The 17,179-nt window shown below is 44.2% G+C and overlaps 1 protein-coding gene across 12 annotated transcripts in view; it reads left to right on the forward strand.

The window, feature by feature from the left end:
• Window positions 1-17,179, forward strand: part of LOC110523357 (F-BAR domain only protein 2) — a 79,733-nt gene that overhangs the window by 42,987 nt on the left and 19,567 nt on the right. For 7 of the 12 annotated variants that reach the window (XM_036976969.1, XM_036976974.1, XM_036976975.1 and 4 more), the window contains exons 8-18: window positions 2,219-2,315; window positions 7,463-7,507; window positions 8,756-8,822; window positions 9,103-9,127; window positions 10,402-10,458; window positions 10,536-10,596; window positions 10,788-10,963; window positions 14,444-14,468; window positions 15,142-15,189; window positions 15,729-15,771; window positions 15,942-16,039. In XM_036976969.1, coding sequence (XP_036832864.1) covers window positions 2,219-2,315; window positions 7,463-7,507; window positions 8,756-8,822; window positions 9,103-9,127; window positions 10,402-10,458; window positions 10,536-10,596; window positions 10,788-10,963; window positions 14,444-14,468; window positions 15,142-15,189; window positions 15,729-15,771; window positions 15,942-16,039 — 742 coding nt within the window. The remainder of the gene's footprint in view (window positions 1-2,218; window positions 2,316-7,462; window positions 7,508-8,755; window positions 8,823-9,102; window positions 9,128-10,401; window positions 10,459-10,535; window positions 10,597-10,787; window positions 10,964-14,443; window positions 14,469-15,141; window positions 15,190-15,728; window positions 15,772-15,941; window positions 16,040-17,179) is intronic. The other 5 variants (XM_036976970.1, XM_036976978.1, XM_036976971.1 and 2 more) reach the window with 3 other exon arrangements.

The raw sequence follows: 17,179 nt of genomic DNA on the forward strand, positions 1-17,179 counted from the left end.
GGGGAGAGGTATGAGAGGTGGTGGAGAGGGGGATGAGCGAGGGATGAGCGAGGTAGGGAAAGAGGTGGGGGGGTAGAGGTGGGGGAGGAACAGGAGAGGGGGGAAAGAGGTGGGGGAGGGGGAGGAACAGGAGAGGGGGGGAAGAGGTGGGGGAGGAACAGGAGAGGGAGGAAGAACAGGAGAGGGGGGAAAGAGGTGGGGGAGGAGGAGGAACAGGAGAGGGGGGAAAGAGGTGGGGGAGGAGGAGGAACAGGAGAGGGGGGAAAGAGGTGGGGGAGGAGGAGGAACAGGAGAGGGGGGAAAGAGGTGGGGGAGGAGGAGGAACAGGAGAGGGGGGAAAGAGGTGGGGGGGAAGAGGAGCAGGTGGTGGAGAGAGGGAAAGTAAAGAGACTGCATGTAGCCAAGAGAGGTTATCTAAATGCATTCTCCTCTGAGAGGAGTATGTGGTTGTCTTTAGCTCAGCTGGTGAGGCATGGTACTTGCAACGCCAGGATAGTGGGTTTGATTCCTGGGACCACCCTTAGTGCAGAATGTGGATCAAAACATCTTCTAAATGACATATATTATTATATTATATTAATTTATATTAGAATGTATATAATTTATTAACTGAAAGTAATATTATTATTATTATTATTCTGGTTTAAAATCTTTACGACAATATGCCTGCATGCTGTGCAGAGTCACTGCAGGTTGTGTGTGTGTGTGTGTTTGTGCATCTGTAAAAAATCACTGCGGGTTGGAGCAGTTGTGTGTGTCTGGGTGTGCGTGAGACACGCAGGCAGGTGTGTCTGTCTGGGTGTGTGTGAGACACGCAGGCAGGTGTGTCTGTCTGGGTGTGTGTGAGACATGCAGGCAGGTGATGACATCACAGCACGTTCCCTCATGGCAGCAGGATGCAGCAAGCGGCTGGCTGGCTGCAGCCACTGACAGATTGCGTGTGCTGGAGTGAGCATTCTACCTTGCCACGGCAGCCCACGCCCAACCCCCCACCCCCATCCCCCCGCGAGGCGTAGGGGGCTAATGCACCTTGCCTTGCTGGAGGGGTCGGGGGAGCTGCCACAGTGTGTTTTTATGATAGTGAGTGGACATACTGTAAACACAACAGCGTATCACGCACATCTGAATCGTTTGGCGAGATGGCACAGCCAGTCGGTCCCTGTTTGTCATCTATCTGGACCCTCTCCCCCGACAGACACACACTCACACTCTGACACACACGCCACTAACATCCAAAGTAAACAAACACCATCCTTCCCATGATAGCACCCAGAGGGCATCAGGAGACCGCTCTGTCCACAACAATAAAACCATACCATTATGTAAGCCAGTCTCCACAGGCCTTAGAGACACATTGTACAGAGAATAGTTTTAAACGAGAGATAATTAACTGTTGGGTAGTCCAGTCCTTTAGAGGGAGAATTGTAGTAAAGTAGTCTAGTCCTTTAGGGGCTCCTGAGTGGCGCAGTGGTCTAAGGCACTGCATCTCAGTGCTAGAGGCATCACTACAGACCCTGGTTTGATTCCAGGCAGTATCACAACCGGCTGTGATTGGGAGTCCCATAGGGTGGCGCACAATTGGCCCAGCGTCGTCCGGGTTTGGCCGGGGTAGGCCGTCATTGTAAATAAGAATTTGTTCTTAAGTGAAAAGCACAAAGCCATATTGCATTTGTCAGTCCTCCTGAGTATTCTAAAAACGAGGCACCCAGAGAGCAGTCCCCAAGGACATGAGCTGTCACTCTCACAAGCTATCACACACACAGCAGACACACACACACCCACACACACACACTGCGCCATGTTTTAATCACAGAAGTACCTCCCAGTGGTCCTACCACATTGTGATTCCTCAATGGACTCAATGACTGTCCAGCAGCTCAGCTCAGCCCAGCAGCTCAGCCCAGCCCAGTGACTGTCAGACCAGCCCACAGCACCAGAGAGAAGGGAGAGGGCCCTAGGCGCACCAGTTAAAGTGTGTCTGAATCCAAGTGTCTGCCACTCTGCCATCAGTTCTTCTTTCTTTAATGTAGGCTAATCCATTCTGATGCCTCACTGTACTGATGCCAGACCTGGGTCAAATACGTCAGAATGCTTGAGCTGCACTTGATTTACAGCAGTTTGCCCTGTACAATGGAACCAATGGAATCGTCCCAAAAGTGCAACCCCAAGTTAAACGAAGCGCACCTCATGACCCTGTGAGTTTGTTGTCCCTCTGCAGGTCCGTATAGAGTTTGAGAGGAACATGGAGAACACCTCTGTTGAGGGCTTGATACAGAAACTGTCTGACAGTAAAGGAACGGGCAAAGAGAGACCAGGTAAGATTCCCCATACGCAGACACACCTGCCATGATAGGCAAATCACGTCTACAGATCAATGTATTACACATATGCTAGTGTGTATGACTGGTGAAGCACTTCAGTGGTTAGTGGCAACTTATGTAATTGTAAATCACATTGTAGGATTTTTTATGAATTTTTTTGCAATAAGTATTTGGTCAATAACAAAAGTTTATCTCAATACTTTGTTATATACCCTTTGTTGGCAATGACAGAGGTCAAACGTTTTCAGTCTTCACAAGGTTTTCACACACTGTTGCTGGTATTTTGGCCCATTCCTCCATGCAGATCTCCTCTAGAGCAGTGATGTTTTGGAGCAGTTGCTGGGCAACACGGACTTTCAACTCCCTCCAAAGATTTTCTATGGGGTTGAGATCTGGAGACTAGCTAGGCCACTCCAGGACCTTGAAATGCTTCTTACAAAGCCACTCCTTTGTTGCCTGGGCGGTGTGTTTGGGATCATTGTCATGCCGAAAGACCCAGCCACGTTTCATCTTCAATGCCCTTGCTGATGGAAGGAGGTTTTCAAAATCTCACGATACATGGCCCCATTCATTCTTTCCTTTACACGGATCAGTCGTCCTGGTCCCTTTGCAGAAAAACAGCCCCAAAGCATGATGTTTCCACCGCCATGCTTCACAGTAGGTATGGTGTTCTTTGGATGCAACTCAGCATTCTTTGTCCTCCAAACATGACGAGTTGCGTTTTTACCAAAAAGTTATATTTTGGTTTCATCTGACCATATGACATTCTCCCAATCTTCTTCTGGATGATCCAGATGCTCTCTAGCAAACTTCAGACGGGCCTGGACATGTACTGGCTTAAGCAGGGGGACACGTCTGGCACTGCAGGATTTGAGTCCCTGGCGGCGTAGTGTGTTACTGATGGTAGGCTTTGTTACTTTGGTCCCAGCTCTCTGCAGGTCATTCACTAGGTCCCCCTGTGTGGTTCTGGGATTTTTGCTCACCGTTCTTGTGATCATTTTGCGTGGAGCCCCAGATCGAGGGAGATTATCAGTGGTCTTATATGTCTTTCATTTCCTAATAATTGCTCCCACAGTTGATTTCTTCAAACCAAGCTGCTTACCTATTGCAGATTCAGTCTTCCCAGCCTGGTGCAGGTCTACAATTTTGTTTCTGGTGTGCTTTGACAGCTCTTTGGTCTTGGCCATAGTGGAGTTTGGAGTGTGACTGAGGTTGTGGACAGGTAAGTTACAGGTCTGTGAGAGCCAGAAGTCTTGCTTGTTTGTAGGTGACCAAATACTTATTTTCCACCATAATTTGCAAATAAATGTATAAAAAATACTACAATGTGATTTTCTAGATTTTTTGGTAATTTTGTCTGTCATAGTTGAAGTGTACCAATGATGAAAAGTACAGGCCTCTCTCATCTTGTTAAGTGGGAGAACTTGCACAATTGGTGGCTGACTAAATACTTTTTTGCCCCACTGTACCTACTCCCTCAATATGCCTGAATCTGACCCTGTATCAGTGGTTACTTAGGGTAACTTTCTTTAAAGTGACTTCTTGTCTTTAAGATGGGGACAGGCCTATAAGAGAGATTTAGCCAATGAGAGAGCAGTAACAAAAGGTGGTAGAAGGCCATCAGACTCAGTAGCTGTAATCTGCTGTAAAGGTAGGCAGGTCAGGCCGGACATTCCAGTTAGCATGTGACACCATGCAGGCCAGTACAGGGTCAGGGTGGCTTTGCTATACGCACGCACATGCATACACACACACGCGCATGCATACACACACACGCATACACACTCCCGCGCATGCATACACACACACACGCGCATGCATACACACGCATACACACTCACGTGCATACACACACACGCATACACACACAAACACACTCTTTGCTGTGTTTAGGCTACAGACTGAACTAAGCAGCCAGAAGCGAGCTCTTTTGGGGATGAAGAGCTCAACAGTGACTGTGTAAACTATGACATGCTACGGTAAGCAAGGGAAATCTTACAATATATATAGTGTTTTCCATTGTGGCTTTCCCTGGGGCTCGCACCCCATCACATCAGGTAGGCGACACAAAGGGGTGTGTTTGTGTGTATACAAACGGTGACCCCTGACCCCTGTGTCCAGATGGGGCGTCTGAACAGCGCCGGCCTTCATTTGTTTTGACAGCAGAATTAATTGAGGGCTGAAAGCAGTTGTAGAATTCCTCCCCGTATCAAGCTGTTCATTAGAGATCTCACCGCGGCCTAGGCCATGTCATAACAATAACCTGCCTGTCCCTTGATGAAATAGCTGAACGGATGGCCGATCCTGTGCCTTTAGAGAGAGAGAGGTTGAATAAACTTTCTACCACAGAAACAGTCTCAAAGTGACACGCTGCTAGGCAGGGGGGTTCGTAGTGTTCACTGATATCCAGCTGAGCTGTCAACTGGCAGCGAGCCAGACACGCAAACCCCTTCGTTCCTCTTCCTCCCTCTTTCCCGCTCTGAGCTCCATGTGAAGCATATGCAATTTAAAAAGCCATCCTCCGCTCATGCGTGACTGCATGCTTCCCTCACAGAGAGAAGAATGAGATAAAATAACCTCTACATAAACAGTCATCTGTCTGTTTATGAAATGTTTAAACAGATCCTAATGCCAACTGTGCAGGTTTAGGTAAGATTGGCATGTCTGGTGTAGGTTTTCTGCTGTAGTCAGTGTGTGTAAATATTGTCAGATGTAGGATGCTGTCAGCGAAAGGTTCCTGCCCTGTGCTTACATTTTTGTTGCCCGTTTTGGTCAGTCTTCATGTGGAGGAGCCTAAGTATGGTCTTCAGACATTATTACTCAAATATGTTTATTATTATTGTTTTAGAATTGGTGATTATGGGGATTTAGCAACACCAGCAACTGCTGACTACTGTAGGAGGTTATGGTTCCCTCTTCACTTAGTTAACTATACCTGCTTGTTGTCAATGCTGTGTGGATTAGGGATGGCGCAGTGGGCAGGTCTCTCTCTCGCTCGATCTCTTTCTCTCTCGTGAACTAGTTATTTGATGAGCGTGGAATTCTTTTTTAATTGGAACGGAACACGCACACACAAACAGCAGTCACATCAGTGTGTGTTCGCCGGCGGTGAAAAGCTAACCAGAGAGGGCCTGATATTGCACAGTAGAGTAGATTGGTGTACTTTATCGACGTCACTTTGTGTACTTTTTCGACGTCACTTGGCGTGATGCGTGCCTCTCGTGACTTATCGCTTCCCTGAGCTTCTCCAAGCGCTGCGCATGTCAAACGATGCATTTTGCCCACAACTGACATTCTCTGGGGAAGACTGCATCGAACTGCTGTTGCCATATACACTGCACTAATATATCATTAGCTTTGTTTTTTCAGGTCAAGACATTTTAGTGCCAAGGAAATAAAATCTTGCCCGAGGCTGGCCTACACTCTCTTCTCTCCCTCCATGGTCTGCCATGGAGGGAGACGTCGTGCCCTGGTCGTGTCCTGGTCGTGCCCTGGTCGTGTCCTGGTCGTGTCGTGTCCTGGTCGTGTCCTGGTCGTGTCGTGCCCTGGTCGTGCCCTGGTCATGTCCTGGTCGTGCATTAGCTTTTAAGAAGATAAACGCTCAAAAGGGAACTTGGAACAGATCTGTGTTGTGATGAAGAGGCTGTGTATTCACAGAACCCCTAGCTTTCTATATCAACAGACAGAATAAATAACGTAGTTAACAAAATAATATTAATTCCATGTATTATAGACGATACCACTCTAACCGTGTATTCAGAGGAATGTATTTATTACTCATTGATTATTCATCTATTTTTATGTTTTCACTTAAAACAAAGTAAAAGTCCTAATTTCCCACTCATCGTCTTACTATCTCTTTTCTAACCGTTGACTCTAAAATCATATGGGGTCCATTGATTGACACGTATATTTTCCGGTGCTTTTTCAGTAGCGTGTTTGTATATGTGTGTGTGTGTGTTTGCGTGTGTGTGTGTGTGTTTGCGTGTGTGTGATAATGCATATCCGACCTTGTGAAAACCCCTCGTTAATGTGTTCTCCAGACGCTCTCGAAGCGAGGCATTCCAAGTGCAAGAGCTCGGAGGTAAATATGTAGAATTGATGAACATTAAATTAAGCATGATCTTTGTTGTTTTTCTTTAGGTTCTTTCTCAATTTCTATATAAATAATTGCTGTTGTTCTTGTGAAAATCAGCGTCTGGTTCGGCTCCAGATTAGACCAAGGGCATTCCTCCCAGCAGATTTGGCAATTTCTTGTTTTTAAAACATAGCCTAGTGTATGGGTTTAGTGTAGCCTAGTGTGTGTGTGTTTTTACTCAGTGTGTGTTTACTCAGTGTAGTGTAGCCTAGTGTGTGTGTGGCCTTATGAGCCATTCTGTGTGTACTGAAGGGCAGGTCAGGTCAGTGGGTTCTGTCTGTCCACCTTAGTTGATTGGTTGTTTTAGAGCGGTTTGGTCTCTGTTGTGCAGGTTTACAGTAGGCCTATGTAGAACTTAAATTCTGTCTCTGAGATCTGTGTCCGTCCATGAGAAAGTGTATGTGAGAGAGAGGAATAGTTTGTGTGTGGAACATGCTGTAGTGTGTGTGTGTGTGAGTGAGAGAGAGAGGAAGTGACTGAGGAATAGTTTGTGTGTGGAACATGCTGTAGTGTGTGTGTGTGTGAGGAAGTGACTGAGGAATAGTTTGTGTGTGGAACATGCTGTAGTGTCTGTGTGTGAGAAAGGAAGTGACTGAGGAATAGTTTGTGTGTGGAACATGCTGTAGTGTGTGTGTGTGAGAGAGAGAGAGAGGAAGTGAATGAGGAATAGTTTGTGTGAGGAACATGCTGTAGTGTGTGTGTGGAACATGCTGTTGTGTGTGTGTGCTACACTACACTACAGTGTATCTTGTGTGCTGTAGTATTTTCCCCTGGTTCAGGATAGAGTCACATCTTGCTGATGGCTACCAGACACTGTGTTGACTCTGCCATTGACCATGTCTGCCCTCTGGGTTCAGCAGAGACCACTTAGTTTAACATGTGTGTGTGCCAAGCTGGACCCTCTGTTCCTGCCAAGTCGTGTGTGTGTGATAGGTTGTGTGTGTGCGATGCGTTTAGGGCACTGCCAGCAAATGAACCTAAATTAGGTTTTCTGTATTATCAGGTCCTATTGAGTTTGAAGAATGCAACACTGCCATCGCCACTGAAGGTAAGTCACACACACACACACACACACCGCGCTTGTGCACTTATTTTCTATAGTTTATTCTCTCCTCAATGGAAAAAAACAGACCAACAGAAAACAGTGTGAAATTTCATAAAAGTCGGACTTGATATTTTTCACACCTAAATGTGTGGGAACATTTTAAGTCTAAACGTTTTAAGTTGTCTGGCCACTTCTCCAGCTCTGCTGCAGAACATCTAAAGAAGTCTAAATGTTTTAAGTTGTCTGGCCACTTCTCCAGCTCTGCTGCAGAACATCTAAAGAAGTCTAAACGTTTTAAGTTGTCTGGCCACTTCTCCAGCTCTGCTGCAGAACATCTAAAGAAGTCTAAACGTTTTAAGTTGTCTGGCCACTTCTCCAGCTCTGCTGCAGAACATCTAAAGAAGTCTAAACGTTTTAAGTTGTCTGGCCACTTCTCCAGCTCTGCTGCAGAACATCTAAAGAAGTCTAAATGTTTTAAGTTGTCTGTCCACTTCTCCAGCTCTGCTGCAGAACATCTAAAGAAGTCTAAATGTTTTAAGTTGTCTGGCCACTTCTCCAGCTCTGCTGCAGAACATCTAAAGAAGTCTAAATGTTTTAAGTTGTCTGGCCACTTCTCCATCTCTGCTGCAGAACATCTAAAGAAGTCTAAATGTTTTAAGTTGTCTGTCCACTTCTCCAGCTCTGCTGCAGAACATCTAAAGAAGTCTAAATGTTTTAAGTTGTCTGGCCACTTCTCCAGCTCTGCTGCAGAAGATCTAAAGAAGTCTAAATGTTTTAAGTTGTCTGGCCACTTCTCCAGCTCTGCTGCAGAAGATCTAAAGAAGTCTAAACGTTTTAAGTTGTCTGGCCACTTCTCCAGCTCTGCTGCAGAACATCTAAAGAAGTCTAAATGTTTTAAGTTGTCTGGCCACTTCTCCAGCTCTGCTGCAGAACATCTAAAGAAGTCTAAATGTTTTAAGTTGTCTGGCCACTTCTCCAGCTCTGCTGCAGAAGATCTAAAGAAGTCTAAACGTTTTAAGTTGTCTGGCCACTTCTCCAGCTCTGCTGCAGAACATCTAAAGAAGTCTAAATGTTTTAAGTTGTCTGGCCACTTCTCCAGCTCTGCTGCAGAACATCTAAAGAAGTAAAAGTGTTTCATAAAGGGATTTGATTTATCCGATTTTCTTTTTGGTTTGGAGTTGTCATATTTGTCTAATAAAATTGAAGAAATCTATCAGACATTTCTCACATACTTCTCTGGTGTGTTACTAGGAGCCAAACCCAGAAAGAGGAAAACATTTGCCATCCGCCGGAAAGACAACAAGGACACAGACTCGACGTTAGTAGCTTCTACTTTTAAACTTGATTTATAAAGGACGTATAAGTAGTTTATAAACTGTCCATTTTAATGATTTACTTTCCACTGCCTGGAACTCATTTAAGATGGCTTAATGAACAGTCTCTAAATTCTGTTTCAAATCATCTAAGATTAGTATAAATCATGTTTAGTTTTATTAGGGTTGTCTTGATGATAAATATTAATTCTGCATCATTGGCCTGAATTCAGAGAATATTAAATTAGTCTGAAATGAAACGTTGTTTCTTTTGGTGGGTCTCAGGGAGTCGACAGAAGTTGAACCTGCTGTGAGTATATTTCCAGTTACATTTATTTGAATCATATTAATTTAATACTATAATGTGAATCCCAATTTTATTGGGAATTACTTTGTAATATTATGCAATAGTATTGCAATTATTATTCTCAAGTACAAGTAAAACAGTATGATAGCTAAACTGCCATGTTTCCTTTCTCTCTCTCTCTCTCTCTGTTTTTCTCTCTCTCTGTCTCTGTTTCTCTGTCTGTTTCTCTGTCTCTGTTTCTCTGTCTGTTTCTCTGTCTGTTTCTCTGTCTGTTTCTCTGTCTGTTTCTCTGTCTGTTTCTCTGTCTGTTTCTCTGTCTGTTTCTCTGTCTGTTTCTCTGTCTGTTTCTCTGTCTGTTTCTCTCTCTCTCTGTTTCTCTGTCTGTTTCTCTCTCTCTATCTCTCTCTCTCTCTGTTTCTCTCTCTGTCTGTTTCTCCGTCTGTTTCTCTGTCTGTTTCTCTGTCTGTTTCTCTGTCTGTTTCTCTGTCTGTTTCTCTGTCTGTTTCTCTGTCTGTTTCTCTGTCTGTTTCTCTGTCTGTTTCTCTGTCTGTTTCTCTGTCTGTTTCTCTGTCTGTTTCTCTGTCTGTTTCTCTGTCTGTTTCTCTGTCTGTTTCTCTGTCTGTTTCTCTGTCTGTTTCTCTGTCTGTCTGTCTGTCTCGGTCTCTGTCTGTCTGTCTCGGTCTCTGTCTGTCTGTCTCGGTCTCTGTCTGTCTGTCTCGGTCTCTGTCTGTCTCGGTGTGTCTCGGTCTCTCTGTGTCTTTCTGTCTGTCTCGGTCTCTCTGTGTCTTTCTGTCTGTCTCGGTCTCTCTGTGTCTTTCTGTCTGTCTCGGTCTCTCTGTGTCTTTCTGTCTGTCTCGGTCTCTCTGTGTGTCTGTCTCGGTCTCTGTGTGTCTGTCTCGGTCTCTGTGTGTCTGTCTCGGTCTCTCTGTGTGTCTGTCTCGGTCTCTCTGTGTGTCTGTCTCGGTCTCTCTGTGTGTCTGTCTCGGTCTCTTTGTGTGTCTGTCTCGGTCTCTTTGTGTGTCTGTCTCGGTCTCTCTGTGTGTCTGTCTCTGTCTCTCTGTGTGTCTGTCTGTCTCTCTGTGTGTCTGTCTGTCTCTCTGTGTGTCTGTCTGTCTCTCTGTGTGTCTGTCTGTCTCTCTGTGTGTCTGTCTGTCTCTCTGTGTGTCTGTCTGTCTCTCTGTGTCTCTACTCTCTCTCTGTGTGTGTCTCTCTGTGTGTCTCTACTCTCTCTCTGTGTCTCTCTCTCTGTGTCTCTCTGTGTCTCCTCTGGGCTGTAGAACAATACCAATGGAGTTCCTCCTGGATACTATGGCACCATAGACTTCCAAAACGCTGTGAGTCTCACACACACAGCAGGAAATGCTTAAGTGCATTACTAAGTGATGCATTACTGTTGTTGTGTTTGTTCTAGAATGTCCCCACGGTTGATGAAGATGGCTTCTGCATCAGACCGGAAGACCGCAACCAAAATGATATCCTTCCTCAATACTCACACTTTAACACTGTTAACCTTCCAACACTGTCTTCAAACTCTTCTTATCATTCCTTCATCTGCTGGGGTTGTGATGTCCTCTGTTGGCCTTGTTACCATATTGCCATACTGTATAGCCACTAATCTGGCATGGTGTTATAATCAGTTCTGCTTCCTTAATCCGTGATCCACATGCCAAAGAGAACTCGTTCTATTCGTCGAGTGACTCGGAGGACGAGGATGAACCCAGGAAGTTCCGTGTGGAAATCAAGCCGGTGGCGCCCAACAACAGGACGCAACAAAGCCGAGCCACCATCGACCAACTCAAGGCCTCCATTGGAAACATCAGCCTATCGCCACCAACCTCGGTACTTCAACTCCGTACGACTTAATTTGATAGAAACCTGTTGCTCCACAATTCTGTCAGATTGCCAGAGATTCCAAGCACACATTGGAGAGTAGACCAGACACACAAACTATCTGATCAATATAACAATCAATACTTCCTCACCTCCCACCTTGGTGGAGGAGTCCTTCACACTTGTATATTGGATACACACTTGGATAAGGTTCAAATCCTGTATCCTACAACATTAATATAGAAAGTTGCATAAACATCACTACCACAGAAATACATCTGTAAGCATGTAGAAAGAGATCAACGTTCTGATGTATTCTGTCTCTAAAGATGTTTCCTCCGTACACTTCAGCTACACCCATTCACTAACCTTAGTCTACTCTCTCTCTCTCTGTTTGTCTGAGCGGCAGTTCCCCGTCAGTCTGTCTGTCCCTTCTCCTCTCTAACACTAGAGGGCAATAGTACATTGAATTTCCACTGTAAGGTCTGGGAATGGGTACTTGGTCATAAAGCCCTCTACCAGAATCATTAGACGGTATCATACATATTTGAACGTCATTTTTGCCTTATTCTGTTCTTTTGCCTGTTTGAACCATTGTCTCAACTGTCTAAGATGAGTCACTGTGGACAGTAGGAGTGAGTGAGCTCATTCAGAAGGTTCAGTTGGGAGTTTTTCTTTAAAGATTGAAATCTCCATGCATGAGTCATAATTCAAACATCATTTTGTATTTGTTTTTCTGTGTTTGACCGGTAGGGTAAAAATGTATCACAAATAGTCTTCGGTTTTGGTCACTTGTTTTCTCTCTTGCTGTACTTGAACACAACGGTTGGCGCAGGTGGAATGGCCTTGTCTCTAGGTTCTGAACCGTCTGCTGTACAACTAGTTGCATGGTGTTACAGTAGAGTCAGTAGTCACACCCCAGTTCACCCTGCTGTCACGTAATGGGATGAGATGGCATGCAGAGCCTGTCAGAGCTCCAGCACGCAGAGCCTGGCCTGACCTTTAGGCCTGGAGTTGACCTCTCCATTCAACTTTGACTGACTGACTGGCCGTATCATCTCTAAAATCTCTGAGCCGCGCTCTCTGTCTGCCTGCTCAGGGTGGAAATAGCGCCTGCCGTTAAACTTTAAAACAGTAGTGTGTGTGAACAGTCCGTGTGCTGCTTCAGGAGGTGGTTGTGTGAGCTCCCCCATTTCAGCTAGAGGAGTCCTACCACTCTAAAGGACTGTCACGGAATCTCTTTCTTTATCTTTTTCTCATTGACCTGCTCTCCCCCTCGGTCTACCATGCTCTCTCTATCTCTCTATTGGTATTTACTCTTGTTTTATTAGGGCATTTTGCTGCTGGGTTTGGACATTACTTGTATGTGATTCTTTATGGGGTTAGTCGACCATTACATTATGGAGAATTTCTTTGTTATTTTTGAAGGATTAAGAAGTTTCTTGAGGAAAAACATTCTCTGGCTTTTCCAAGGCCTGAAATTCGGATTTGGTTCATTACAAATGAGTTTTTTCTCGACAGCAGGACTTAACATTTCAAATATTTTCTCAGTCCAACGACAAACAGCAGCAACCTCTACTGTTTCTTCTGTTTGGACTTTCACCTAAGTACCGGAATATTCCCTCCGTTTTAGTTTATTGCTCCCTCCTTCAAATCTTAAGTATTTTATTTCCACCTTAATATTGACAGAAATGTTCTGCGCTAAATGTTCTCTAGTTAAAAAATCTAGGCGATAATGAACGTTGCATCAATTTCTTGCCATTTTGTCTTTCTCCTTATCAGTTCCCTCCTGTGCTGTTTGTTCCTTTATTGAAACAGCAGTGGAAGCCGGAATGGTTTATGTGTGACTGTGTGTGGCGATCTGTAGTGTGTGTGTGTGTGTGTGTGTGTGGAGATCTGTAGTGTGTGTGTGTGTGTGTGTGTGGCAATCTGTAGTGTGTGTGTGTGGAGATCTGTAGTGTGACTGTGTGTGTGGCGGGTTACAGCCGTAATTGAACCCATTTGTTGCTTAGTGCCTGTGGGACTAAACCCAGGCCTCACAGCACCACGGCGCTTTGACGCTTCAGCTGCCTCCCTCTAAACCCCTTCTGTTCCTCTCCTCCTTCTTTCTCCCTCTCCTTTTTCAGTGTGTCAATAAAGGCTTTATTGGAATTGATGGTCTTAGTTTCCATTGGGTCACACAGAAGTACATCAGATCTTCTGTTGGTTGCCTCTGTTAGTGTTTGAATATCTCTCTCCCTCTCCTCTCTCCTCTCTCGCTCATACCTGATTGATGGCAGTGCGGGGTTAGATACTGTGTCCTGTCTGTTCTGTGCAGCTGCATTTTTCACCCTAGGTTTAATGTCTGGTATGTGTCTGAGAAGCTTAATCCTGTGATTTACTGTCTCTTTAAAATTGATGTGGAAAAAGCCTCTCCTCAGGGAATAGTTAATAATACGCTTTTCAACATTTCCATGTATCAATTCTATTTTAGTTCGGGACAGTTTTTTGGAATCGTGAGTTCCGTACCCCACCTGATAAATGTAGCCTGTATTGTGAGTACCGTACCCCACCTGATAAATGTAGCCTGTATTGTGAGTACCGTACCCCACCTGATAAATGTAGCCTGTATTGTGAGTACCGTACCCCACCTGATAAATGTAGCCTGTATTGTGAGTACCGTACCCCACCTGATAAATATAGCCTGTATTGTGAGTACCGTACCCCACCTGATAAATATAGCCTGTATTGTGAGTACCGTACCCCACCTGATAAATATAGCCTGTATTGTGAGTTCCGTACCCCACCTGATAAATATCGCCTGTATTGTGAGTACCGTACCCCACCTGATAAATATCGCCTGTATTGTGAGTACCGTACCCCACCTGATAAATATCGCCTATATTGAGAGTACCGTACCCCACCTGATAAATATCGCCTGTATTGTGAGTACCGTACCCCACCTGATAAATATCGTCTGTATTGTGAGTACCGTACCCCACCTGATAAATATTGCCTGTATTGTGAGTACCGTACCCCACCTGATAAATATTGCCTGTATTGTGAGTACCGTACCTCACCTGATAAATATCGCCTGTATTGTGCATATCTCTGTTTTTAGAAAGTGTTATTCAGGAAGTAAGTTATTACACAAGTGTTGATTCTGAAAGAGTAACACATTGAGGAATGTTGAGCTGTCATCTTAAATAGGTGTAGTTCGAGATACTGTGTACAGGCAGAAGTGAATTGACCCTACACTACTGAAGATTGGTTCCATCTAGGACCTATGCCAAATCACCTACTGTCTGTTATAATAAAGGCATCCAAGTACTGACAAGAACATTCCAGATACAACCATGTTTTACATACATTTACTTCAAATGTACTTTTCTCTGATATTCATTTTGTCTTTGTACAGTAAAGTATGTTTTGGGATTGTGGAGGATGAGGGCTGAAGTTCTGTGTGTCTTATCCTATTTGTAGTTAATTAATGTGTGTTTATATTCTCAGGGTCAGATGCGAAGGAACCAATCCAGTGAGTATTTTATTTGACACCCCCTCCCCCACCTCTCCTCCTCCTCTGTTTGATGGCTGCGACCATTTCTGACTTTTTAACTTAATTTTTCTTGCCTCAGGTCATTCTTAAAGAAAATAAAAAATCTTAGCAACCTCGCCAAAACCAACATATCCCCAGCTAAAGTAAACTTAGTTAGTTTTTTATATGTGTGTATTTGAGAGGGGACTCCTGTTCCTCCTCTAAGCTATGAGTAAGATTGATTGCTTAATTGCTTGTTTTTATTTTGCATGTCAGAAATTATATTTTTCCTCCTGAGTTTTTGGCTACAATTTGTATATTTTGCTGTGTTTGATTTTCTGCTCGAACAAATGAATTAGTTGTCTATAAAGGAATGCAACAAGTCACGGAACTGTCTCAAACTGTGAACTACTAGTGGATGTTAGCAAGTAAACCATGAAGAAATAAATATATCACAAATATATTAAGTAGCATTATACACAGTTTAAATAACATCACTTTATTATCCTTTGATATTCATATTACCATCATATCAAGTTATAGTTTTAAAGTATTTTATCAATTTGATAGAGCTAATACTGATAATGCAACTTTTTGATAGAGTTTAAGGCTGATACTATGTATATTTGGTAGAGTTAAGAGATTCATAGCCATGTGTTTTAAACATGCTCAGGGCTGTCAGGAATGCATTCCCACTCAGCGATAGGCTCTCAGGTGCTAGGTGAGTACTATACGTACCTCTCTAGTCAGTCTGCCCCCCCCCCAAACCACCACCACACCCACCAAACATGCCATGCCAAGTAGACCTCCACACCCCCACCTCAGCTCCCTGTGGTTAATACTGTACTCTACAGCTAAAGCTAACACAAACGAACATGCTAGCTAATAAAGCAGTGCTTAAAAACAATGATCTTCAGCATTTAACAAAGCTTTTCTAACACTATCTGTTTGCCACAGTCGCAAGGAGCTACGTAGTTTAATGTAGATCTGAAAATAAAATGGGTTATATTTGGGACCAATCGAGGAATGTCTTGCTGGGTGGGGAACCTCTGCTACTGTACAAATAACACATTAACACACTAGTGTGAGCCACACAGAGAGCACTGCAGCCCTATCCTGTAGCATGTGCTCTCTTGCTCCCTACAGTGTGTGTTTAAACGCCTGTCTGGGTGGTGGGGGGGTATGGGACAGGATGTTCCCTCCACCTATGTAACCTTGCTGAGGTTAAGGTTGTTATTTGTATGTTCTCTTCTCAACCAGGTGATGAGTTGGGAAAGGCCAGGATGTCAACATATTTCAATGAGTAAGTACAGGATAAAGATTCTCCTAACTATTACAGATACAAATTGGCTCAGAAACACTTGATACACACACTTGATTGCCCTACTCTCACTGTTTAGTAATTGCTCTCATTTCCACATCACTTTCTCCCCCTTTCTCTATCCATCCCTCCTCTCTCTCTCGCTCTCTCAGCAGTAGACCTGCTCTCAATAATGACCTTCTCTCACTGGATCCGTTCTGTCCCGCCCCCACCCTAAGAGGCTCCTCCTCCTCAGTGTCCTCATCAACAGGTAAGCCCCGCCCTTCAAGCGTAACAGAGTGTTTCAATGTATTCCTATGGGTGGCTGGGTGAGGTCGGTGCCGACCATGATGGGGTTCTGTCTGGATAATGAACTCTCTTTATAAATGGCTTTGGTTTTCGCTATTACCACAAACTACTACTGATACAGACATGACCCCACATAGTTAAATAAAGGTTAAATTATATTCAAATTGTAAAAAGCTCCACTTGTAGGCCAGGTAGTCCCCTGCACAGCTCAACAACAGTAGTAAGCTCATACTGTACACATTGACAAGAAAATAAATGGTATTTTATTACATTGAGACACTCACTAATGTCTATTTTATCTGTGGGAATATTTTGGAACAGATTTCCTAAATCAAACCCATTTTTTGCAGAATTCATGGTAATTTTACTGTTTACTTTATTTTTGCGGGCTGGTTTTGGATGCTCACTCCCAACCTAAACGGAACGTGTGTGTCTGTGTCACTGAACATGTTTTGTTTGTGTGTTTATTGTTGATATGACTTTCTAATAGGTCATGTAACCTGTAACCTTTTTGCTTATTTTTTTGCAAGTTTGACATCAAGTGTCGTGTGGGTTTTGCCCATTTACTTTATTTTATTTACAGTTTATTTTATTTACAGTTTTGTTATTTGTTATTTATGTCTTTTAAGCTTTGTTCTTTTATTTGATGAAGAATTATTGTTACAGTTTGATTAGTATGCATTTGGCTGTGTGTGTGTGTGGGGGGGGGCTTTATTTGCATTTGGCTGTGTGTGGGGGGGGGGGGGGTTTATTTGCATTTGGCTGTGTGTGTGGGGGGGGCTTTATTTGCATTTGGCTGTGTGTGTATGTGGGGGGGGGGGGCTTTATTTGCATTTGGCTGTGTGTGTGTGAGGGGGGGGGCTTTATTTGCATTTGGCTGTGTGTGGGGGGGGGGGCTTTATTTGCATTTGGCTGTGTGTGTGTGGGGGGGGGCTTTATTTGCATTTGGCTGTGTGTGTGTGGGGGGGGGGCTTTATTTGCATTTGGCTGTGTGTGTGTGGGGGGGGGGCTTTATTTGCATTTGGCTGTGTGTGTGGGGGGGGGGGCTTTATTTGCATTTGGCTGTGTGTGTGTGTGGGGGGGGGGCTTTATTTGCATTTGG

This window comes from Oncorhynchus mykiss, chromosome 5 (assembly GCF_013265735.2).
Source record: "Oncorhynchus mykiss isolate Arlee chromosome 5, USDA_OmykA_1.1, whole genome shotgun sequence".
In the NCBI taxonomy this organism is placed as follows: Eukaryota; Metazoa; Chordata; class Actinopteri; order Salmoniformes; family Salmonidae; genus Oncorhynchus; species Oncorhynchus mykiss.